The 26,194-nt window shown below is 38.3% G+C and overlaps 1 protein-coding gene across 1 annotated transcript; it reads left to right on the plus strand.

Annotated features, from left to right (window-relative positions):
- Positions 1-374: 374 nt before the first annotated feature.
- On the plus strand, positions 375-26,194 carry LOC100374116 (polycystin-1-like protein 2). The gene is made up of 32 exons (XM_085504768.1): positions 375-435; positions 3,173-3,319; positions 3,621-3,971; positions 4,086-4,122; positions 4,337-4,509; positions 4,623-4,802; positions 5,096-5,346; positions 6,319-6,489; positions 7,253-7,285; positions 8,360-8,491; positions 8,589-8,679; positions 8,787-8,851; positions 9,075-9,320; positions 9,847-9,955; positions 10,059-10,180; positions 10,286-10,562; positions 10,670-10,758; positions 11,433-11,663; positions 12,004-12,174; positions 12,548-12,708; positions 13,121-13,425; positions 13,756-14,396; positions 14,665-14,794; positions 15,546-15,781; positions 16,882-17,062; positions 17,780-18,010; positions 18,142-18,265; positions 18,612-18,834; positions 19,135-19,228; positions 19,974-20,537; positions 23,218-23,449; positions 24,985-26,194. Exons 1-32 carry the CDS (start codon positions 375-377, stop codon positions 25,538-25,540), a joined length of 6,615 nt encoding a protein of 2,204 aa, XP_085360894.1. The 3' UTR covers positions 25,541-26,194.

The raw sequence follows: 26,194 nt of genomic DNA on the forward strand, positions 1-26,194 counted from the left end.
AACTACTTCTATCTGGGCTTGGGGGCGCTGTAATCATCCAACAGCTGCACCAAAAAGTTTGCAATCTTGTCCAAATTAAACATATTCAGCGTTGATGACTGTTTGTAAACGTATCATTGTACTTAAACACACAAGCCAATCACCAATGATAACAGTTACGTAACCATCACTCGTCGAACGGGAGAAGTCGAACTGCATCGATCGCTTCAGTTGGGAAAGTTCGCATCATACACCCGGTACCAGCGTCATCGCCAAAGTGTTCGGAGCGAGTTTCTCGGGACATATCACAACAGGGCAAGAAAAGCTGCCATGGGAAAGGGTGAATAGGCCGCTGAAAGGTAAGTCTTGTAAATGTAATTTTAGCTTGAGTCAACATGGAGCTAATGAAAGATGAGTCAACCATGGAACTGAGTCAACTGATATTCCGATCAACTTGTACGTCAGTTACAAAACGTGTTCACACACACACACACAAACACACACACAAACAGCTCTGGTGATCGTCAGACCACTGAATTAAATGAAGGCTATTATGTTTTCTTCTTTGATGCAAAGCGAATGTACGTTTCCCGCTCTTCCGTCACGGTGTTTCACACTCTATTCAATAGATGCGCCACAACCTACAACTTCATTAACATTACGGTAAATACCAACATTAATTGCTTGATCTGTGCCACGACACTGGCGCCCTTTCTCTGTACCATCATTTGTAATATTCCGTATTTGTTATTTCATTCCACTTCTTGTCAATTAGCGTATAACTTACACCGCCGTATTAACCATACCTACCATGGAACTACACACCCTGGAGCTCCGTGGCATACGATTGCCCCGCTAATATAGACCGGTCATGATTTCCAACTACAGCGCGGGCGAAAAACTCACAACAAAATTGAATCTATACGACATTATTAAGAATGACGCAATTAACGCATTTCATCACAGAACATGTAATGGTATTGGTCGGTTTATTCAAATTGTTTTAGCAATGATCGCAACATTATGAAAGTACCTCTACAGTCTATGGAGGCTCTGTGTTTAACCAGGGAGCTCTCTGGTTTAACCTAACCATGGTCTGTCTTTTACCTCCATGACCTAACTATTCTACTGACAACATGCTACTTGCCCTAATAATACATAATTATATGCAGTTATTTAACATAACGGTATTTGCTGTGAAAACTGTGAAAATATGAATATACAAACACTTGATTAATCATAGACCTTAGAAAAGGTCTATGGACTAATCAAGTGTTAAACAACCAACCAATCAATTACTCAGCCGAAACTCCAGGGGTTCATTTCACTATTTTCTCAACAATAAAGCAATCACAATACCGCATTGACGGTGAAAGTTTCTTGGATTGAATGCAATTGACCATAGACCTTCTAGAGGTCTATGGATTGACACAGCAGGGTTGAGTGGACTCGCCTGGGAATATTCAGAAATGGCACGATCATAAATGACGATCGCATCAATTGTTTTACCACTTCCATATCGGAAATGCTTTGAGAGTAATTATTGGCAATACATATCTATATATTGTCGGGTCAGAGTTTTCTTCTCATTGTATATAGTAAATTATTGTGTTTTGTTGAGAAAAGCTGACAATTCATTTATTTGTTTGTGCCATTTTGACATATATATGTGAAATAACATGTATGTCAAGGGACGAGGGATTATTGGCTGGATTGATTTAACAACTACCATTTATGGCGATTGCGGTGATTGTAAGGTTATGCAGCGTGATGCAATAAAACTAGTTTAAAAACACAATGCAGAAGACTAAAACACAATGCAGAAGACTAAAAAACAATGCAGAAGACTAAAACACATTGCGGAAAACTAAAACCGAAAAGGGAATCTCACTCATCTGTAAACTACCGTAGAACACGTTGAAATAGCTGCATGCAATTTCAGCGGATTTGACTCTTGGCGTGAATTAACAGAATCAACTATCTCCCTGTAAGAATAGACTTTCTGTTAAATTAGCTGCAACTTGAATTAGCGAAATTACAGATTAGCTAAATTAGTTAAAATAACATGCTAGCTAAAAAGACTTGTTTTACAGTATTTGACCAGCCTAGTTTTGAATTGTTTTGATGTGCGACAATAAACATCTACGATAGCAGACCAGTTCTACTCCAACTGTGTTATTTTTTTGGTATTTGTTTAAATGATGAAAACATTTTTTTTATCTTACCTAGAACATAATCTATATGCGCAGAAATACTAGTATTCTCAACAGATGCTATATTTGAATTAGACTCGAACTCCCTAAGTTATTAGATATTAACACATATGAGATATTTTAGCGCTTTTCTCCGACAGCTATGATTGTATTTTTCGAAGGCAATTAAAACTAAAATTAATATCTTTGTTTCAGGAAGTGACGTCAAGATAACTAGCGATGTATGGAATAATGAAGCGCGGAATCTTGCATATATTTATGAAATTTGCATTATTATTTCTTCTCTCACTTTGCACGAGCTCACAATGCTGTAAGTACTGAAGCATGTGGTCCAATTCGTATCTCATATTACCGGACATACACCACACCATCGCCACTTTCAACTATATATCCGATTCGCTAAGTCATACAAAATGAATTATTTCAGATGTACAGCTGCCTATTTCTTTGATGAACGATTCATTTTTTTTAATACGCATGCGTACTGGTTGTTTTGGTACGTACGATAACAATCACAGCACATGCGCAGCAGTTTTTTTTTCAAAAAATCATCGAACGAATACTGCTGTGTGCGTGTGCTAAAAAGACAAGATGCTTCGTGACAAATAAGGCAAAATATATGTCCATATTTTACTGTTTCACATGTTTTTTTACAACGTGTATTCATTCGTATTACATATTTTGTAATAATACATCTATCCATGCCACCATGCTTTGCGCTGACGTCACGACGAGTCGGCGATTTTTTCGATGTCAAACTTTGCTTAAAACTATGTCAATGTTGGGCACCAGAAAAGCACAACACTCAGTGTACGTTTTCCTGCTATATTATCATCACACATTTCGTGCATAAATGTAATAAACATGAACAAAATAATTCCATTTTGAAAAAAACACGTCTCTGCTTATTATTGATGACAAAATAAAACATTTGTTTTTTTTTTCCCTAAATTTTCCTGTATATTTTATTTTCGTTGAAGATGATAATGTATCCATCGATTGTGACACTGGCGATGTGTTTCGTTGCCATAGCGACGTCTGCATACCACGGGATTGGTACTGTGACGGTTTCCATGACTGCATTGGTGGGGAAGATGAAAACAACGACAACTGCACATCCATTCCCAGTAAGTTGTTGCCATTATGATTTTTACAGTTCCTTTTACAATATTTCTTGGTTATGATCAACGCGTCATTCATGGCTCGGTGATGGCTGCAACTTCAAACTGCAAAGAAGCACGTGCTTATATCCTGTTATAATCGCGGAAAGACCACTATTTTGTTTATATCACCCGTGTATTATTACCGCATGTGCCCGCAATACTTTTAGCTCCATGATTGTGGCTGTTGCGAAACAGTTTGTTTATTGCCTTTGTGTACTAGTATTGTATTGCTTTTATAACTTCTGTGCAATCATTCTATTTCCAGACATCCCCGTTTGCGTCAACATTACCTTCCCGATGTGCCAGAACGTGTTGCCTTACCAACACACCTATTTCCCCAATCCTTACGAGTACAACGCCGACGCGGCCAGACAATCAATGGAGACTCTGACGCCTCATCTCAATTGTTCAGAATACGCGACTTCGTTTTTCTGCGCACTGTCGTTTCCTGTTTGCTCCACCAACACGAATAGGTCGACGATACCTTGCCGGTCAATGTGCGAACAAGTACGGGACGACTGCGAGATCTCGTTGGCTTCGATAGGAAAGCCGTGGATGGTGAACTGCGACGATCTTCCACATTATACCTCCGATGCTAAGTGCATTACGCACTCTGGTTCGTTGTTGTAATTTAAAGTATTGCAAAGTGTTTTATTATAAATAATGAACTTTTCCAAAAATTATTGAGCACACATACAGAATAAATAACAGATTTATTTTTGTTCAACAGGAATGAACACGACATTAGAATTATCCCCTGAGCTCAAGTAAGTTACAACTGGACGTAACAGTCGGTCGGAGTTACTGCGCCCTCTCGGATGAAATAGAATGCGTCTGGGTCTGACGGCGAGGGAGGGCACAGCAACTCGCACCGACTTTGTCAGACGAGTTAAGATCCTGAAGATATTACATTAATGAGTATATGATATGAGATAATGTACCTCTGATGATATCCATTATAACCAACTCTTCCATTTACAGGTGTCTATCCAACTGCTATTTGAACGCTGTTAGTCCCAGTCTACCATTGGTAACCACATACACGTGTCATGACTGTGATCTTGCACTGCTTGGAACGATGTGGACTCTTTCGAAAGCTCGAAACAGTGATACCGTCGAAGCAGTCGACATGTCTGGTCCGTTCACGAGCACAGGTAGCTATGTCATTTACAAAAAAAACAAAAAACAAAAAAACGGGTCACTGGTGCATTGTTTCATTTCATGTCGATATTAATGTTTCTTTTTAATTTCCCTGTTTTTTTTTCAGGATTTACATCAGAATATCTTTATATTAACCCCGATCAGCTTGAAAGTGGAAGCCAGTACATACTGCGAGTTAGTCTGATTTCCAATAATCACAGCGCTGACTTCCTTACCAGCCAATCGCTGAATTTCACTGTCAACTTCCCACCACGGAACGGCACGTGTATGGTGGCGCCCTCTACAGGTATACATTGATTCACCTTACAAATGTGTACTATCCATGGATTGACTAATTTATGGTACATGTAATATACATGTATTACTTTCCTTTTTTGTTTTTGTATCTGTACAATTTTCGGACGAAGATTTTCATTTACACTTTTATATTACAATAACAAAAAAAGTAAAAAAAAAAGGACTCAGAAGGGGGAGTCTGAACAATGCAGACTTGCATATTTCTCATTTAATTAACTTCCATAAGAAGTATTGTAGTATGACGCAAAAGACATAACGCCGTTTCTTCACAATCTTTTGAAGGATATGCCATTATGACTGAATACAACGTGTCCTGCACAGGCTGGGCTGATACCGATACACCACTGAGATATGACGTTTATGCCCGTTCTAGAGGTTCCTCTACCTATCTCCTACTCTACCATGGTTACGATGCAACGTCTTCCGCATTTCCATTGCCTATGGGTGACGTCACGTATAATCACACAGTTGACATTCGCGTATTGATTTCCGACGCGTATTCTGCCCAGACTACGGTGATGCTGGTAACTACGGTGAGCAAAGAGATAGACACACACAATATCGATGTGTTACAACTTTAATACATCAAAACTATCGCAATTAAAATTAACGACGCTTGCCTCAGTCTGTAGGGTCTTTTTATTGCACATGCGCACTGGATATCTTATAAATCGCGCCCTCCAAGCAATTCTATTACGTAAATAGGTGACTCGATTGCCGTTCAAAACGTTGAGATCGGGGGGGGGGGGGGGGGGGCTAGACCTAAAACCTAGAAGGGTGCCTTCGAAGTTGTGAGCATTTTATACCCATGTGTTAAAACAATCCATGAGCATAATTATACCAAAGAACAATTGTGTATATAATATGTATGCCTGGACGACATGAAAAACATGGCTAGGGCGTGATTGAAACAAGTTAACAGTATTTACGCGCAATTTCGATTCTTGCATATACGTGTAGATTCATATTTATTCAACAACTGCTAGTGAATTTTAAACCTATTCAGACAGTAAATAAGACACATACTAGTATATATAACTAGAATCTTTAAATACAGGACCCATGTCCTCAATAGATAATTCTTATATAGTACCCCCCCCTGGAGTCGTCCATTATTAGACATTTATGAGACTTTTTACTCCATTCTAGATAACGAACGTCTAAACAACCAAACAGTTATCGATGTAAAAGGGCTGTGGTCGTCGCGCCGCGAACATGCAACATTTATGTTGATAAACATGTATTTACCCATTATCCAATGCGATCTTTCAATGGCAAGTACGAATACATGTTCGATAGGGCGCGACTTTTTGCAATACCTAATTTGTCAATGCGTTCCAATCACCACAGAAATTTTCTAGCTAAACTTCTATGTGAACTGGCTTGTGCGTGGCACGACTACCACCGACCTTTAACGTCAGAAAAAAGAATGTGTTGTTGCTAGAGGGCGCTACTTATAATTCAAAACTTTCAGGATGTCAGTGCTACTTTTCATATAATTCTAGGTGGAACCACCCTTAATAAGTGGGGACGATTTGTTTTCATTCCTAAGTGGTTTGATACTGAGTACAAACAACTCGTTGGATGAGAACGTTCCTGCCGATGATACAGGTGCCGCAGCCATCTTGGTGTCCGTGGTTGCCTCTGTTCTTAACAACAAAGCACTGATTGGCGAGGTGAGTTCATCTCCATTCTCTGTAACAAATGCACATTGACCGTCTTTATGTCGTTCGCATGCTAAGAAATTCCCAATGAATCTCGATGTAATAACTTATAACTTTGTAAGATTGTGTTACCACAACTAACCGATCGATATTTTGAGATGCGAGAACTTTTTACCACAGAACTAAATAGTAAATGATTAAAAATCACAAAATTCATGGATGTTTCACTCCCACTGGTTGTGGAAAGTTCGACGACATTATATTTTTATTTTGGGGTTTGTGAATAATGGCATGGAATAAAGCCATTTTATCCAACCGAATTCTAGAAGGACCTGCAAAATAAAGGTAGCCATCATACAAATACCAACAAACACACAAGCAAATGGCCTTGATTATAAAAAATAATATTATATTTGATTTCAGTAGTGTTTAGATGTTCTGCTTTTTAGCATTTTCATGCTGATCATAACAATCTGTGAGAGGTATTCTGCATTCTGCGAGTTGGAGTTTTAAACTTACCACTGGAATTTAAAACATTTGGAAACAATGAATATCGATCGGTTTTTAGTCTCAGTTTTGAAGAAAATAAACGTGTTAAAACATCTATCAAAGAGACAATTGTTTCAAGAGATGTTTCCATTGGAAGATCGATTCTTATGTTTAGAAATATAAAAGATGTATACAAAATACTAGTAGTATTCAATTTGACATCAATGTACATATTGTGATCGTAAAAAGTCACACATCCGGAAATGACGTTTCTCTTACACTTCAGGGTTCGGAAGATTCCGTTGAAGCAAAGAAGGAGGTGAGTGTAATCACATCGCAGTACTCGTCCAAGTCACGCCCTATAGTGGCGAATTGTAAATACATACAGTCATTATACTTAGAATGTAACCTCTTATTTACAATGTCAACTTTTACTCGCAGTGTGACCTTTTGCTCGCAGTGTGACCTTTTGCTCGCAATGTGACCTTTTACTTGCAATGTGACCTTTTGCTCGCAATGTGACCTTTTGCTCGCAATGTGACCTTTTACTTGCAATGTGACCTTTTGCTCGCAATGTGACCTTTTACTCGCAATGTGACCTTTTGCTCGCAATGTGACCTTTTGCTCGCAATGTGACCATTTACTTGCAATGTGATCTTTTACTTGCAATGTGACCTTTTACATTCAATGTGACGTCTTAATTACAATGTGGCGTCTTAATTACAATGTGGCGTCTTAATTACTATGTGACGTCTTAATTACAATGTGACGTCTTAATTACAATGTGACGTCTTAATTACTATGTGACGTCTTAATTACTATGTGACGTCTTAATTACTATGTGACGTCTTAATTACTATGTGACGTCTTAATTACAATGTGACGTCTTAATTACAATGTGACGTCTTAATTACAATGTGACGTCTTAATTACAATGTCACCTCTTACTTACAATGTCACCTCTTACTTACAATGTCACCTCTTACTTACAATGTCACCTCTTACTTACAATGTCACCTCTTACTTACAATGTCACCTCTTACTTACAATGTCACCTCTTACTTACAATGTCACCTCTTACTTACAATGTCACCTCTTACTTACAATGTCACCTCTTACTTACAATGTCACCCCTCACTTACAGTGTCGCCCCTCACTGACAATGTCACCTCCTAATCGCAATGTCACCTCCTACTCGCAATGTCACCTCTTATTCACAATGTCACCACTTACTCACAATGTCACCACTTACTCACAATGTCACCACTTACTCACAATGTCACCTCTTACTCACAATGTCACCACTTACTCACAATGTCACCACTTACTCACAATGTCACCACTTACTCACAATGCGACCATTCGCCTCTCATAATTTGATCTCTTTTTACAGTTACGGGAGTCGTCGATCTATGCTTTGAAAACATTATCACAGTCAGTCGACACGCCAGAAGCAATTTCCCAGGTGGCCAGTGCGCTTTTCTTTGTGACGTCACTTCCAGGGGAACTTACCACTGACAGCCAGGTTAGATAACCGACATCACTAATCTTAGACATTTTACTAAATAAAGTCGAACCTTTCAGCAATAAAATTATATATTCTTATGATAATATGTTTTTAGATGAATATAGGAATGGCCGTTCAAGATTTATCCTCGAATTTGGCAGGGATGAAGAATGAGTCAGAGGCTGGTATCCTAGCAACCGCTAAAGGTGAATGGAATAGAACAATCGAATTTCAGATATGCTTGAACAGTGATAAGTGCTTCCCTACATTACATTACTACGCTAATCCACTTAATATTGTGTTTATTTGACAGCAATAACTGATTGTGTTGGAAATGTAATGTTAATTCCCTTCGGAGACGACAATGCATTTTTGCAGGTTAGTATTCCAATTATACAATCCGTAGTTGGATAAACACATACATAGCGTTTTAAAAGTTGACAACTCACTTCAAAAGTATGTCAACAATATTTACATGTTTATAATAAACCTAAAAAAATGAATGTGTCGTGATTAATTTCTCTAAGACCACGTTATTTTGATTTATCATTATTGTACAGATAATTCCCTCTAAAATTTGTTTTTCCCGTTTTTTCCACAGCGTTCGTTTATTGCAGTGAGTGTGGCTAACACATTAAACTCCATTTCAAAAGTTGTTCTCAGCAGACGAGTCCCCGGTCAACCGCCCGTCGTCTTTAGCACCCCGTCGCTGTCATTGCGGCTACAACGCGATGCACCGATCGATATTACGGGGTCGACTTTAGTGTCGGACAGTGGCGCGTTTCATCTGCCACAGGGACAGAATATATTTGGTGACAGCGTATTTGGAAGATTCATTGATACAAAGGTATTGTAATCTATGCAATTAAAGCGGGGGTGTCGTTACCTGTGCATGCGTCAGATGGCCATAGCGTGCACAGTCCGCTGGCGCACTCGTGATAATAAAATAGTTACGATATTTACTATGGGGGCCGCCATCTTGAATGACGCATAAAACTTTAGTTTTAGATAGCGGCCCCCATATAGTAAATATCGTATTTATTTTATTATCACGTGTGCGCCAGCTGACTGTGATAGCTTTACAAACAAGCGTCTATCCATGAGCCTTTGCGTTTTTTAGCGTGTGTTATCATCGCTCAGGACTCAATTCCCGCGCGTGCGCAGATGACGACCCTCCCGCTAAACTAAATAAATTAAAACGTGTTCGTCTTGTGGTCGCCACGGTCACCGCGTTGCGTACAATTTTAGTGGAAAGGCGTGAGACCCACTTCGAATACAACAGAGTGCGATGACTGTGGCGAGCGAATTCAAGTTCGTAATAATAATTTCGTAACATTGCAATATAACATAATTCACTTTTTCCTTTTCACTAGTTTGTATCTTTCAAAGACAACCCGTTCAAGTGGGGGAACTCGTCCGTGACCGTCATGTCTGATGTTATTTCGTTGTCGTTTATGGACCAATTTGGTAATGAAATCGAAGGTCAGTGATGCGAGACTTGTTATTCATACTCATAGTTCACAGTCGATTTTCACCTTTGTAGATCTTAGGATGAAAATTGTGACCACTTTATCGTGCTTTTCAGTTGATGGAGTGGAAGATGGAATTTTAATCGATCTATCTCGACAAGTCGTTCTACCGGAACCATACACAGTCAACGATACCGTCGCTGACGATAATGGTGGATTGCAGAAATACCATGTATATGTAAGCAACGCTTTATAAATATAGTAACGTTATTAGTAGCTGTCTGATGATCGTCCAAACGGAAAATTCCAAACATTGTGACTTGTTCAGTTTGTTTTTCCCTAGTTGCCGTGGCCGGATGTAGCTCTGCATATTATTCTGCGTGCCGTCGATAGTGACGACGATGACGAAGTCGGCATTAACGCTACCCTGTACTTCAACGCCAATGAATCCCCGACGAAGGCCATACACAATTATACCGGAACTCTGCCGAATTTGGAATATGACTCCGACGCAGACATCGATGATGTAACCAGGAATGAGTTGAGAAACACGTTTTTCGTGCCGAGTGACGTCATAAACCTGCCTGGGTACTATTTCATCGCAATTGACACAAACTCTAGTATGTTCCGTCTTTTCACTTTTATGTTTTCGTATAATAGATGTTCGAAAGTAAAAAAATATTTACGACTGTACGCACTCTTTTTGTTCATCTTCCGTGTACTGTAGGTGGCAACGATTTCACGATGCAAATATTCACCTCTGGGTGCAAATATTGGGATGAAGACCACGAAGAATGGAAAGGAGATGGATGCAAGGTAAGAATGATGTACCGACTGAATCAATATCCGGTATAAAATACAAACTTAGAGTTAGTGACTGACCACGCTCGTATAGTTACCCATTAACTATTTCGTACAATTTGCGGGAAAGGTCCCATCTGATAAAAATAATAAAACTAGTGGGATACCCGAACTTGTTTCCATAGAAATAGTAAAGTTAATCCTCACGTCCATTTACATTGAAAATAATATCAAAACATATATAGTTTAGGTTCATAATTCAAAGGTCGCTAACCCGAAGAATTTTTTCTGACTTTCAAACAAGAAGTTCGTGTGCCAAAAGTGTGTTGGTTGCGTCCATTTCTATAAAGGGCGGTGTACCGCGGATGTTCGAGATTTGTAATGATAGACATTGATTTTCCCTCCATCCAATGCGCTCTTTCAATGGCAAGCATGGAGAAAGTATTGACCTAAAGTTATATGCCACGGAATTGCGTCGATAAACATATTGGTAACGTTTCTGTGACGTGTGCAACTCACTCTTCGTAACTCGAACAATTCGGCATTGTACTATGCGGATCTCCATCAGATTTGTTATTTTCTGACTCCTGTCTATTATCATCACGTGCGTTCCTGCAATCTGCTAGTATTTATTTATATAGTGATGCATGGAAAGTTTGCATTGCAATTTTGTTTTGTTTCTGTTTCAGGTCAGACCAAAATCCAATTCCATCACTACTCACTGCGTATGCTCACATCTTACTGCATTCGGATCGGATTTCTTCGTCCCCCCCAACGTCATTCATTTCGACACTGTATTCGACAAGTTTAGTGACCTGTCTAATAATGTATCAGTATTCACCACAGTAATTATCGTGTTTATCATCTATATACTTGCCGTTATGTGGGCCAGAAGACAGGATAAGAAAGATATTAACAAGGTGAGCTGAAATGAGCACCATAATGTCCGATCACAGATAGCAGTGTTCTAATTCTACAAATGATGCCAGTGGAGTGCTCCAAAAGTCCAGGGGAAGCACTCGCGTCGGATTACTCACAATGTTAACTCCTATCAAAAGGCCATTTATAATTTTCTTCAATTTGACCTGAAACTAATTTCCGACAAATTGATCTTGCAATAAATCGACACCCTAACTCTGTCACGAGCACCTCTTTTCTTTGTGTTCGCGAATAATGTTTGTAACCAGGTGAAATGACTGTTGAAATGACAAACAATGCAAATTATAAACAAAATGATCGTTGTTGCTGTTTTATTTTCAGTGGAGCGTCATACCATTGGCTGATAACAACCCGCGTGATAAATATATGTATCAAATGACGGTATACACTGGGATAAGGACAGGCTCTGGTACCAAGTCTGGCGTATTTCTCACTTTGAAAGGAACACGTGGTAAAACTAGAATACGAACACTTTCTGGCCTCAAACAACCGGTAAGTATAGCGAAAGAGAATCACACAAGTAATCAATACATACTGCAAATTAAAGATGATATATATATATATATCTTTGAAAAAATATTCGGACAATTTTCACAGAAGAATGTTATTTAACTGTGCCATGGGACAAAAACTCCAGGATTGTACGTGATAAAACAGTGAACATTGTCATGCGATTTATGACAATTTTTTCCAAAACATTATGAGTAGGCTTCTTGCAGTCAGCGTCATAACTTTGCCACGATGTACATCATGAACTCAGAGGGCGTAACTCGCGCTTTGTGTATCAGATTAGTACACGCTACAGATTTATTCACAATAATTAACAGGTGTGATGAAATGACGTTTTTTTTTTACAATTTTTTAGGTGTTCCAGCGTGGTAGTGTTTGTAATTTCTTGCTAACTGTACCGAGGTCTTTGGGCGATTTGGAAACTCTCCGTATTTGGCATAATAATAACGGGAAAGCACAACATGCATCATGGTATCTGAATAAAATTGTTGTCCACGATGTGCATACACAAGACAAGTAAGTACGACCAACGGTGTTTACTGTAAGTCATATGCACGTGACTTCACGTCACGCGTTATGTGGCTGCACGTCATATATGTTACGACTACGTCACATGCATGTGACTGTACCTCACGCATGTGGTTTTACGTCGTATGTATATTATGACTACGTGGGATACAGGTGGCTGTACGTCATATGTATTACGACTTCGTCACTTGCAATGTGGTTATATGTCACATGTATATGTTGTTTATCGCATGTATATTAATTTACGTCACATTCTGTATGACTATATGTCATGTGAATGTACGACACGTGCCACAGCTTGACAAAAATACCATTTGTTCAGAACTTTTTTTTCTTAGATGCCTAAACTCGTATTATTAGTAACAGTAAACATTCGTCTTCGTTGTCTTTTTTTCAACAGCTTCGTATTTCTTTGCGATCGATGGTTGGCGGTAGAAGAGGATGACGGGAGGATTAGACGTCATCTCCGTGTGACAAACGAACGGGAAATGAAGAACTTTAACCACCTGTTCGCATCAAACGCCAGAGCGGAGTTTACCGATGGACATATATGGTTTTCAATCGTTTCCCGCCCAACAAGGAGCCATTTTACTCGTGTCCAGCGACTGTCTTGTTGTCTCTCGTTGCTCTACACGGCGATGATTGCTAATTGCATGTGGTACAAGGCGGAAGGAAGTGATCTGTATCAAAATATTATTGATGTCGGTAGGTTTATCCGGTGTTTGTAGCGATATAGTGAGAGTTCCTTTATTTCAGCAATATATATTCATAATCATCTTCGCGTTTGCGTATTTCTCCCTCGTATGCATTTTAACCTCCTTATTTGCACGATAGTTTGATTTAATATTGTTTTACCTTCTATATTTCGTCGCGTTGACGTGTGCACTCGGAGCTAAGGTCCGTGTACTCGGCCATCGTCTCGTTCCTGGAGTACCTAGAGAAGTATGTTAACCTTGCGACTCGGTCGACGAATCATTCTAAGGGCTATATCGATGTACTTAACGTTTTTTTTGTTTTGTTTTTGTTTTAATCCAGGTCCCTTTTCCTTTACTTGGCATTCCATCTACGTCGGGTTCATGAGCAGTTTGGTGGTATTCCCAGTCAATATCGTGTTAATACAGCTATTCCGTAAATCTCGCCCATATACTACTAGGTTGGCCAGTCCACGCATCGACGTGACTCACTCAGACCCTAACGACAATGACCACGATGTAGTGGAGGACGAGGTGTATGCCACGCTGAAAAATAAGAACAGACTATCGTTCGACTCGCGGGATCTGGTTTATGGCACATCGCGGAAATCGCTCAGTTTCCATGGTAGCAACATCCCCAGATATGTCAGCGCAGCGACGGATACGAGAATAGACGAGCGAGAGAAAAAAATGTATTTCGTTAATAATCCAGATCACTCGAGCGAGGATTCCGACGAATCGGCAGATGACGCGGGAAATGAGACACCGGGAAAGAGAAAGCCTGCTAAGAATACCAGCACTCCATTCATGTTGCCACATTGGTGCGTTTACATCGCCTGGTGTTTGGTACTCCTTTCCTCAACAGCGTCGGCGTTCTTCACGATACTGTATAGTATGGAATGGGGAAATGACAAATCTGTCCATTGGCTGGTTTCATTTATTACGTCATTCTTTCAAAGTTTGTTCGTTATTCAACCTATTAAGGTGAGTAACCCATCTTTCTATACATGTAAATATGTTTTCCTAATTATAGTTATATATAAAGCAAGTCGGATTCATTTTTTTCTAATCGCATGAGGTATCTCATAAATTAATGCCATCTCGCTTATAATCTATCAAAATGAAAATTAATTCCAGATGGTACCACATTTTTATATTATTACTTTATTCATGTTTTATAAGTACTAAACTTAAAAGTAATAACGTGCTTCTTTCTTAACAATGAATTATAATGATTTTATTTCCTTGTCAGGTTGTTCTCCTAGCGCTCGTGTTAGCGATTGTTTACAAGACGCCTGATTCGCCACATGAAGCGAATTTAAACGTAGAATTATTGGAAGACATTAAGGTTTTGCAGAAAGCTTCGGATAAAAAAGAAATAGGTAAACATTCAGTAATATAAATTCCAGCAATTCGTGTATTCGTGTATTTTGCTTTGGACGTCGTCCTTTTTTGTTGGTATACATTAATTTTGGTTTATGACAAAGCGTCATTTTTTTGCTGCATTATTAAAGATGCAATATGGACAAAAAACAGATATTGTTGATCGATATTCCATACTGTAGGCCAAATAAAATTCTGATTTATCATAAATTACAACTTATATACGAAAGTATTCGTTAGACGAAAAACAAATTAATATGCGCATGTACGTACCAAGGCAATGCACATAGATATTAGAAAATAATATTGTCTCATTGAAAGAATACTCAAATTTGAGCAACAAATAAGTTTACAGTCCAATGTATCTATCAATATGCAGTATCAAACAACAATGTCGACATGCTGACAAGTAACATGTTGTCGTCCATATTGCATCTTTTTAGTACCCGGTCCTGAGAGACGCTCCTTATTGTTGATTGTACCCAACCAGTGGAGGATTTTGATTGGTTGCACCTACTGTAACATTCGTTACTCATATACTCATAACTCATGTTATATCAATAACGTTATTGGAAAGGTGTACCCCCTTAACCTAACACGTGTACTTTCTTATACACGTTCAACGTGGACGTGTGATATAGTGTCAAAACTGCTTTTTAATACCCTCCAACTACTGAACGTACCAGGCTTATCTATGTCTCTAAAGCTTCACCGATATACTAGTAATTGTTCTTCATTTCCGTATTTCAGAACATGTTAACATCGACCAACACTCTTTTATGCCTCCTGACCCGAAGAAGCTGGAGGAGGCTCGTCGTGAACGGATGAAGGAGCGCCGAATGTGTGCTCTCGCCAAAGATATCGTTATATATTGTTTATTTTTATTAATTATATACATTATAGCGTACAGCAATCGAGATTACAGTTCTCACTATTACCACAAATCAATCGACGACACATTCTTTCAGAATAAATACTTTAGAAATGTAAGTTTTTCCGTTATTACCTCAGCCAAGGAGATTATGTTTTTTTGTTGGCGTTTGTTTTGATTGTATGAATTTGTTTAGAAAAGTATGCTCTTGGCAAATGAACCCATCGATTATATTTTGATATAGATATGCATTGGGTTGCCATGGGAACAACGATTTTAGGAATGATTCTTCATTAGTAACTCAAGAGGTTATGGTTTCTGGATTCGGTTGTCATAAGATATGTTTGCAATAGGGCATAGTTATTTAGTTAGAATAAGTACTTTGTATCTGTGGCAGCGGTTTGGTTTCCCTTTTGTTCGGTGACGTGACGTGACGTGACGTGACGTGTTGATGCCCCATGTAGTTAATCTCGAACTACGTAAAGTTATTGGAAAACATTCTTAAAACACATTGGAATAGCCTCGTCCGTTGTTCGTGAATACGACTCAACGTATGAATTAACGGAATCCTAAAGGCTAAAGTGTCAACGATCTCATTGTAAGAATATTCTTTTCTGTTAAATTAGCTACATCTTGAATTAGCGAAATTACATATTTAGCTAAATTGGCTGAACAAAATAAAAATAACACGCTCGCTGAACAGACGTGTTTTGCAGTAGCTCAAATGATGCTTTATTTAAACGCTGAACCCAGAAGACTCGAATCCAAAACTTTTAAAAAGAATACTGTATCCAGTTTTCGTAATCATTAATCACAATATCAGCAGAGAACTGCTCCACTGCATGACTGAATCTATAAATAACCGGGATGTATGTGTTCCAGTCATTTTTGGAAAATACCCTAACAGATAAATGTTTAGAATCAAACTTGATGATTGGATAAGTATATGTTATAGGGAACTTACATTCTTGATGGAGCTAGTTTAAAGCGCGGTGGTCGTCGCGCAGCGTGTGTTCGAATTTCATGTAAATAAACAATGTATTTTACACGCGTTGTATACGTCGCTATGAGTCCCATATCAAACAGGACGCGGCACGACGACTGCCGCTCTTTAACATTGGTTGTTGTTTATTTCTTCGTACCAAGCCTGCCATGTTGAGGCAGAGGTTTCGTATCGGTTTCTACGGTAACAATCGATCTGGTTATTTCCTATAGCTTGAAAGTACTGGATTTGAGGGATTGGGAACATGGGTAACTACTGTGTTGTTACCTCAACTCTATCCAACAGAGATGTATAACGGAGACAGCTTATCTTGGCAACAGAGGAGATTCATCAGCGATTTGTCCAGCTATCGAATCGGCTCACCACGACTGAGGCAGCTCAGAGTACGACCAGGTTCGTGATTTTGAAAATATTATTTCTATTTTGTAAAATTAAATATGTAGTTTATTTTACATTAAAAACGATTCAACATCCCAAACCTGACTCGTCCGACTCGACTTTATTTTTTCTACCAGAAAGCACGTTCATATCTTGATACATTTTTAAAATCACTGCTCTGTGTTTCCGGTATGGCATATTATTCTGAATGTATTGCTTGAAGCATACTGTACAGTAAACCTCAGAGAAGACACGTGTATATTTTGTAATCGACATGGCAACCATGGCAACAAGCCTACTACGCACAATAACCATTAATTATACAATATTGAAACTTTTGACATGCTATACATACTTCCCATTCTTTGTAATGGAGGTTCCATCAAACTCTGATGATGATGCCTTTGCGATACACATGCTTGTTGAATCAATATTAACATCTTTTCAACATAGAGGCAATTGTAGCCTTTCGACTTTAGATGGATAACACATCAAATTTCTGAGGATAAAAAAAAATATTTAAATCAAATGCGTGTTGGCAGTTTTCGTCGAGCAAACTATAATCGTCAATTTACAACCGATGGTTACAGTTCTTACTTCTAAGAAATTAAAATAACACTTTTCATCGCAAGGTATTTCCATCCACATCAGTCAAGAGTTCGGAAAATAACACGACTTGTATACCATTGAAGCTTGATTAATATTGTCGACTATTTTTTGTCCTAATGACAGGTCTATGCACTGTAATGGAACAGTTTTCTTCATTGAATATGACATGCAATCCCGAATATTCTTATCAAAATTATGATTATTCTTCATACAATGAATTCTGGACAGTTTTCAATGACAGTGCGGTCTTCTACGACGAAGTTTGGAACTACCAATCCAGCGATGAGTTAGAATCGTTGCCCTTATATGGAGTTCAGCGTCTGTATTATGGAGGTGGATACGTAGCGGAATTGGGTAAGTACAGTTATCGTACATTGTAATAATACTGAAATGCCCGAATTTGTTTCTCGCGAAATTATTTTGAAGTACAAGGTAATGTTTGTTGATGGTGACCACGATGACGTCATTTTGTTCTGTTCTTACAGGTACAAGCTTAAAAGAGGCTCTTTTTAACTGGAATTATTTGTGGCAATCGAAGTGGTTTGATCGTCATACAAGAGCATTATTTGTAGAATTTTCTCTCTTCAATGCTAACGTTAATCTGTTCAGGTATGTTCATGTCATAAACATATTTCAAGAGTTTCTGCCCATTTTTAAATATGTAGGTCACACATGCAGAATGTAATAATTTTGTGTGGGTTTCTGCTGAAAAGTAACATTTCGATCTACATCGAACGAGCAGGTTTGTTAATGGCCACTTGGTCATTCGCGAGCACGAACAGTTTTCATAGTATTCATCGTAGTTTCTCAATAACTCGAGATAACCGTGGGTATCTGTCTTAAAATAAGGTAGGACCTGTTTAATGTAACCGATTGACATTTTGAGATATGACGAACTCTCTCTTTCTCTAAAAAATAATCATCATTTGGTATGTCATTGTCATTATTCTTACAGCATGGTAACATTGTTAATAGAATTTCCTGCCACTGGGGCTGCTATCGTTTTCCCAAAAAATTCAGTTCTACGATTATATCACCACGTCGGCAGTTTTGGGACCTTCTTCCTTTTCTGTGAAGTCATATTCGTGGGATTTGTTATTTCTTTCCTCTTACGAGAATGTTTTAGAATTAAAGAACAGAAATGGAATTATCTAAAGAATTTTTGGAACCTAACAGAGGTAGGTCAATCTGTAACCCTCATTCCAACATTCCCGCGCAACTTTGTGGTAGGAATCTTTAATGAAGAAAACGTCACAACACTGCATATTCATGATATTTTATTATCAAACATTAATAAGGAACATCGTTCAACTGAAAACGATTATGTGATTTCTTCATGTAGTCAGACCTCGTTTCGTTCACCATTATATTAGTACATTACAGAAACCTTACGAGGGATGGCTTCTTCAGATGTTCAATGAAGTGTGGCATTGATAATAATCTTTTTAACGTACGTTTTGTTTGTTTGTTATTTTTAGATTGTTCGTATTTCCCTGTGCGTGACTGTCATAACGATGTATACATATCAAACCATCTTCTGGGACCTGGCATTGAATAAACTTTCAGGAGACGGTGAGAAATTGTAAAAATAGATGAACTGTTATTTCTGCCGGGGTACACGTAAAATAATTTGCTCACAAAAAAATGGATTGTAGTTATTAGAGTATTAGAGTGATTTTGAAAATTGTCGATAAACAACACCAAATAAGACAAAACAGCAATTTAAAATCAAAATGATACATTAAGACTCGCCAAAAATAGAATTCTCAGTACAGATATTGTTTGAGAAGAATAAAAATGCTGCAATGTGTTAGAATAACCACCCCTGCAGAAATACTGGTATCATCTCTTGAGTAAAACTATATCATATTAAAATCGCATGTATTCATTTATTGTCTTCAGTCTACACGATATTATCTACCGTTTAACGATAAAAGAAAACCTTCCTGTCTACCCCAAAATCTTCACGATTTTAGCTATGTCTGTCATTATGAAAGCAATTTGCATTGTTGTATGAATAATTGCTGTATTCCAGAGACATAGCTTTTATTGATAATTCATCTTAAAATTTCCCGGGCAATGTCGTAAGTAATAGTTGAAAGTTTTAAATCTCTGTCAAAAACTTCGTTTTCAGGAATGCTTGAACCTACGTTAACAAATTTGTGTCTATATCATTTTCGTGCACACATTTAATTATATAAACTTCCAACTGTTTGATAGTGTTAAAACAACCCACATTGTATCCACAGTCAATTTTATTGATCAGCTATTATTCTGGAACATTTCCGATGACGTATTTCATGATTTTTATCCGTAGGACCACAATCGTTTGTCAATCTTCAGCGAGCGGCCGCGTGGGATGAACTATTCGTTTACATACTGTCGGTGATTCTCTTCATCTCCTTCATACGACTTATCAACTTGCTCAGGTTCAATAGTCGCATATCTCTGCTCTCGTTCACGCTGCAACATGCTGCCAAGGACTTCGTCTACTATGGAATCAAATTCTTTGTAGTGATGTGTGCGTACGGACAGGTGTTCTTCATTGTCATCGGCGGTAAAGTTGGCTACTACAAAACGTTCACGTCGACCATCGAAACCCTGCTATCCATATGGCTGGGGGTGTTTGATTACCAGGCCACTTACAACGCCAGTCGTGTACTGGGTCCAATCCTCTTCTTCACGTTCAGTCTGTTCATGTACGCTATATTGACGTCCATGTTCATTAGCATCATTATATGGGCTTTCCTGGACGCTAAGGTGCACTGCGAGAAACTGGGAAATGAGTACGAAATGATGGACTTCTTGACAAGGAATATTGCCGAATTATTAGGGATACACGGTGAGGATGGGGATGATGATGATAAGGAAGGCAATATTGGTAAGGAGTTATTCACTACAGTATTCAAATATTTTATTTTCATAAGATTAAGTTTTTTAATAACTGAAGTTTAATACACTTTTCCCAAATCATGCCCTCTATCAGCGAAGTGATTTATCCTAGGGGGCGGAGCTACGTCACAAGACGTTCCACGTTGCTACGACGGGCACCACTGTACATGCATTTCTATGGGCTCTGTGCGCGCTACCGTGGAGCGCCGGTCGAGCCGATGAAAATTCGAGAAAACAACACAAACTCAACTTTGAAGTAATCCCGAACAACCAAATTTATATATGTTACACACGTAGGGCTAATCTTGTTACACTGTTAAGAGGAGTCTCAACAATCATCCCAAAGTACCGTTTTCTGCGAGTTTTGGGCCTTTGTTTTCACCGCCGCAGGTTGCCAGGCGGTGAAAATGCCCGGATGTCCGACCCCGAGGATAGGTGAAAGGAAGACTATAAAGACATATATATGCTACGTTCATTCAGTTTGTCGTCGTCCGCTAGTAAGAAAATCCCGTCCACGTCCCTACACCGTCGCCATTATTGTCTCCCATCTACGACTTTCCCTGAAGTCGAAGATACAGCTTTTCGCATGCGCGCGCATACCGTTTTGGGGTGTAACCAACCTCCTTCCCATAGGCCTTTGCGCTTTACGCAATAGTGCCTCTGCCACAGGCAGCCTTCAATTGTGTGGTCAATCACCATACTACGCACGGCCATTTTTCCGCAGTTGTTTCATTTGAAACCGAACTACAAAAAGTGGACAAAAACGTATGTGACATCCGAACTATTCATTAATGTCAGACTTCAGTAAAAACGTAAATACGAACCATTTTATCGCGAACTATATTTTGCAAGGTAATGTTATACCGGTAGTAGTGAAACGGCGCACGTGATACACTAAAACTTGGAGGAAAAAACATCCTGTTAACGAATATAGTTGGGAAAGAAACATTAAATACTAATTTCACTGAAAAGGGTTTCCTAACATTTCCGTTCATCTTGTATTCTGCTGAATATTTCAAAACTATTTCTGGCTTGAACGGGTTCGATTTTCCGCGTCTAACTGCCATGGAACACAAAGGTTCTAGTAAATTTATAAAGTTATTTATTTATTGTACAATCTAATGCTTTCTCATCTGGGAAAGGATTGTACGTTTCTAACGCAAGTCATGCATATTTTAATCTAATTAACTGAACATTTTATTCAAAGTCGGGGCGTGAAACGTCTTATTAAAGTGACTAAAGTAACCAAGTGACTTACGCATAACTTTGTTAACCGACAGGGTCTTGTAGTTCGAACATATTCGAATATGTAAATGAGTTCTATGCAAAGCTGCTTTGTGCAGTGATGATAAGTAACGCGCATCGAACTGTGCGGAGTTCGGGGTATAACGTAAACTTGCACGCGTGATTATTGTGCTTCTAAGTTCTAGGCGTACCAATCGACGTCACAAAAATAAAATTCCCTTCTATCGACTATCAATAAACTGACATACTTGTATTTCCCGCAATGACAAAGTATACGTATTTTTGCACCCAATCCTGCTACTTGCGGGAAAGTGGTATATTTACGTCATTATTTGGCATCACGTAAGAACTTCGTCGCGTGAGGGCGCGACTTAAATGAATGGTGTATAAAAGTCCCTGCGGCCAAAGCCAGTTTTTATATGTGCATTGAAAGCATTGTAATGTAACACACATGTCAAGTTATAAAATAAAATATGGTCGTCTTGGGCTCGTATGATGTTATAATACTTGAACGTAATCGCAGCTGTGTTATTGAAAAATGACTGGGCCGATGTCAATAATTTTTTTTTAAGTGATTTGAATCAATATGATTCACTGGAGATCTTTTGTAATGTATAATGTGATAGCAAGAATGAAGTTTCTTCACATTTGCGTCTAGTTTTGTCATCCGATACAGTTTGGCCAATTGGAAATCATATATGATCAAAAATTTTTACAAAATATGGTTTGTCTTTTATTTACTCCTCTTATGTATTGTACCGTTCTCCTTCGCCGCCTGTTTACAGAATGGAATAGTCCGCTTGCCAATGACCGTTATCAATAATAGTGATTAAAGTATCAGTGTACATTGTCAATTTACCGAATACATATTATTTATTTATCATTTGTAAACGGATCATTCCATTCTGTAAACATGATGCGAAGGAAATTGGCAAGAAGTCCACTATGCAGGAGGTGGTATTGTAAAAGACAAACTTTTGATATATTTTTTAATACAAATAATACATTATTCTCACCTCCTTTGGTGTCTCCGTAATGCGATGGCGATGGTGTTGAATGCTAGTTCTCCGCTGGATACATTTCCCGATAACAATATATGGCCGACTGACACCCATTTCAACATAACCATTTTCTCAGATGACTGGTCCAATTGAATTTGAACTTGGAGATGATGGTCATGTATGTTGACGTATAGACGCTTACTATTATCATCATCCCAGGCGGGATTCAATTAATTTCGGTTGAATGGTGGTTTATTGATAACAAGGTCATACTAGTAGTAATTAGCACGATGTCAAATAGCGTTTGAGAGACATCATTTAATTTTAAAATTATCTCAATCACGCCAGAGTCAAATAATTTCAAATAAAATGCGTGACGATGACTGTCATTAACTTATTATTCGCTTAATTGTGTACTTATAGCCGAAAAAATAAATAATGCCTGCGAAGACAATAAAGTTAAACCTAAGACGAAGACAGCAGAGTACACCGAAGTCAACGAAAAACAGAAAGCCGGAACAACAAATAGTAGTTCTAAACCGAGGAGAAAAAGTATGCCGCGATGTTTACTAGAATCGAAACATCTGGATGACTTGGAGGAGAGAGTTATGAGAATGGATGAATGTTTAAATGGTTTTAAATCAATCTTAACATGGTAGGTATAGAAACGTGTTTTTCTTTTTCTATTTCAGTATTCCCGCCACAGCAATGTCTTCTGGGTATCGCAATGTCCCCTGGGTAGTAAAAAAAACCTTCCGTCGAAGTTACTTATTTGGTTTATCGTTTGTTGGACTATAAATTTCTAGTGATGTGTTCTTTCTTCATGATGGATTGTGCTTTCAGAATCTTAATTACTGTCGAGTCTTACTATATGAGCGCGTTATCACCTGCTTCCTGTATGTCAGATTTCTCTGCATGTCTGCTTCCACACAGTTATATATAGGTAGCGTCTTGTATATAATTTCGTTCACTCGGCGCATCACAGGCATTCCCTTCCTTTTTAGAAAAAAAATATTAATTTCATTGAAAGTTGTTTCCAACCAGCCAATCAACGAGCACAGTGCGAACGACGTCATTTGAAAACGTTTGAAAATGTTATTCAATTGGCCAATAGAAACCCCTTGTTTCAGTTTAAATTGTGAAAATTATAAATATTTATGATGATGAAGGAATCCATTTGTTACGACAAGAGTATGATTTGATAATAAATGATAGTTGACCGTGTTTAATTTTGTTAAAACGATTATTTACGAGTAAAATGACCTGATTAATTATAGCTTTTGTGCAAAAAGCTCTCTTCCATGTCTTACATACACATTATATAGTTTAAATCTTACCGCTTTGCTGCGTCTTTGCCACCAATAATTATTGTACGGATATTTCCTGATTGCAGATGAGATTTTCGAATACGATCACATCCATTTCATTAAAAAGTGCCCCCTTATGTCACACATCACTGACTAGTAGAACTTAATAGACAGCATCGTAGAAATCCGATAAAAAAGAAAATGAATAATTCTAGTGATGGTTCCAAATTCCGTTACGTGTGACCGGTTTACAAATAATACGCAGCGGTAGCGGCTTTCGATATTATATTATGGCATAGTTCAAACCTTAAAATTACAAACTAGCTGTGTCGCCGATACATATTACTAAACCAATAACCTTTCGTAAGATATGTGTGCGAAACATTTAGTTATGATGAGTTCATTTTCATGCAATATACACCCAATCCTGACGCGTGAATAACAATGTGAAAACAAATCATGGAATAATTGTGCCGATATATGTATTTGTAAATAGAAACGTCACAATTTGGTCGCGAACAACACTGGTTTGATGGAAACATAAACTCTCCAAGCGCGCAGGGGATTTGAATTACTGTTACGTACTTAGAACTCAACGGAGCATACGCATTCGTGTCATTATTTTGTTTCTTCGAAGGATGGCCACTGTGAGCTGCAGGCGATTAATCATAACCCAATGTGTGTATATAATATCGAGCATAAATTATAAAACTATACTCAATATTATCCACGCTGCGTCTTTAACGGTGAGATGGGAGCGAGACTAAAGTATATACCAAGAAAAGATACGACCAGAAAGTTTTATAAACGTCAACATTGCTATTGTGAGTGCAGTTCATTATCTGTATCGTCGGAATGTCATTTCTCTATTTTTCTGACACAGGGAAGATTATATTGAGAAGAAAATGGTGGACTATATGAATTTCAAAACACACCTATCATCTGATAGGGAGGAATCCATCCAAGAAGTGATAGTTTACGTCGACGATAACGAAGAGGAAGAAGACACACAAGACGACACAGCGGTTAATCCCAGGGTAGGGGTCTGCGAGCTATGTAAAACTAGACTGTCCACAAACGGCATCGAATCACACTTGATGCTACAGTGTGCATCCATCCAACCATTCCGAACAGAAATGCTTCGCAATATGATTGAGGTGATTGAAGATATTCCAGTCACGCGCTTAAGGGATAAGGCCTTATCATGGTGGCAGTTTTACAGAGAAAACTGCCGACACATCGACCTGACGTACACTCATAATCAGAACAAGGCACTTCGAATCGGACGAGATAGTATGAGGAGTTTTGACCTGCCTCTCCGCATACAAAGACGACTTTCGCGCGTGGTCGCAGTGTATCTCGAACGCGCCCTCGAGGAACCGTGGTGCAGGCTCAAAGAAAAAAGTGAACGTTTTAATCTTTATGATTTTGTTGTATAATAGAGAAAAAAAAATGTAATATACTCCCTCGAATCATGGTTGCCTTGTTTCAAAGGCGCCAATTACTGCTTCATATAAAAAGGGTGCATTATATGTTTGTTTTTTTCTGAAACGCACAAAGTATACTAATTGCGTGACTATCAATCTATTTGTTTCGAAAATGAGTCTCTAATCATGCCTTTGAGAAGCATCGTCTTGAACTTGAAATAGATCGAATGAGTGATAATGAGGATCGATTCTGGACTTGTAATAAGCCTAATTGTAATGAGATTTTTTTCCAAGGTGACATCAATCCGCTTTGTATTAAAACTCTGCAAAGTACATTGTTCAAGTGAAACGTCTCATCTCATTTCACTCAAAGTCACTGGTGTAATTACCTCCAGCTGCTTTGTTTTTTGTTCATCCTTGCTTCCGAAAAATAGGAGCGAGGCCTATATAAAACAGACCAAGGCAGCGGGGCATGGTGTACTATACGGGTACACAGATCAACATTTGCATAATAACGGTTAAAGTAAACCGTTCAATATTTTAGCAATGACGTGCTAATATGTACATTTCTTTATCTCAGACATTATATGATGTTTTCTAATTGTTATGAATATTTGTTATGTTTTGGGATTAAAAAAAAATGCTATTTTCAATTTCTACCTAAAA

Source organism: Saccoglossus kowalevskii, chromosome 2 (assembly GCF_978046115.1).
Source record: "Saccoglossus kowalevskii chromosome 2, keSacKowa6.1, whole genome shotgun sequence".
Lineage (NCBI taxonomy): Eukaryota > Metazoa > Hemichordata > Enteropneusta > Harrimaniidae > Saccoglossus > Saccoglossus kowalevskii.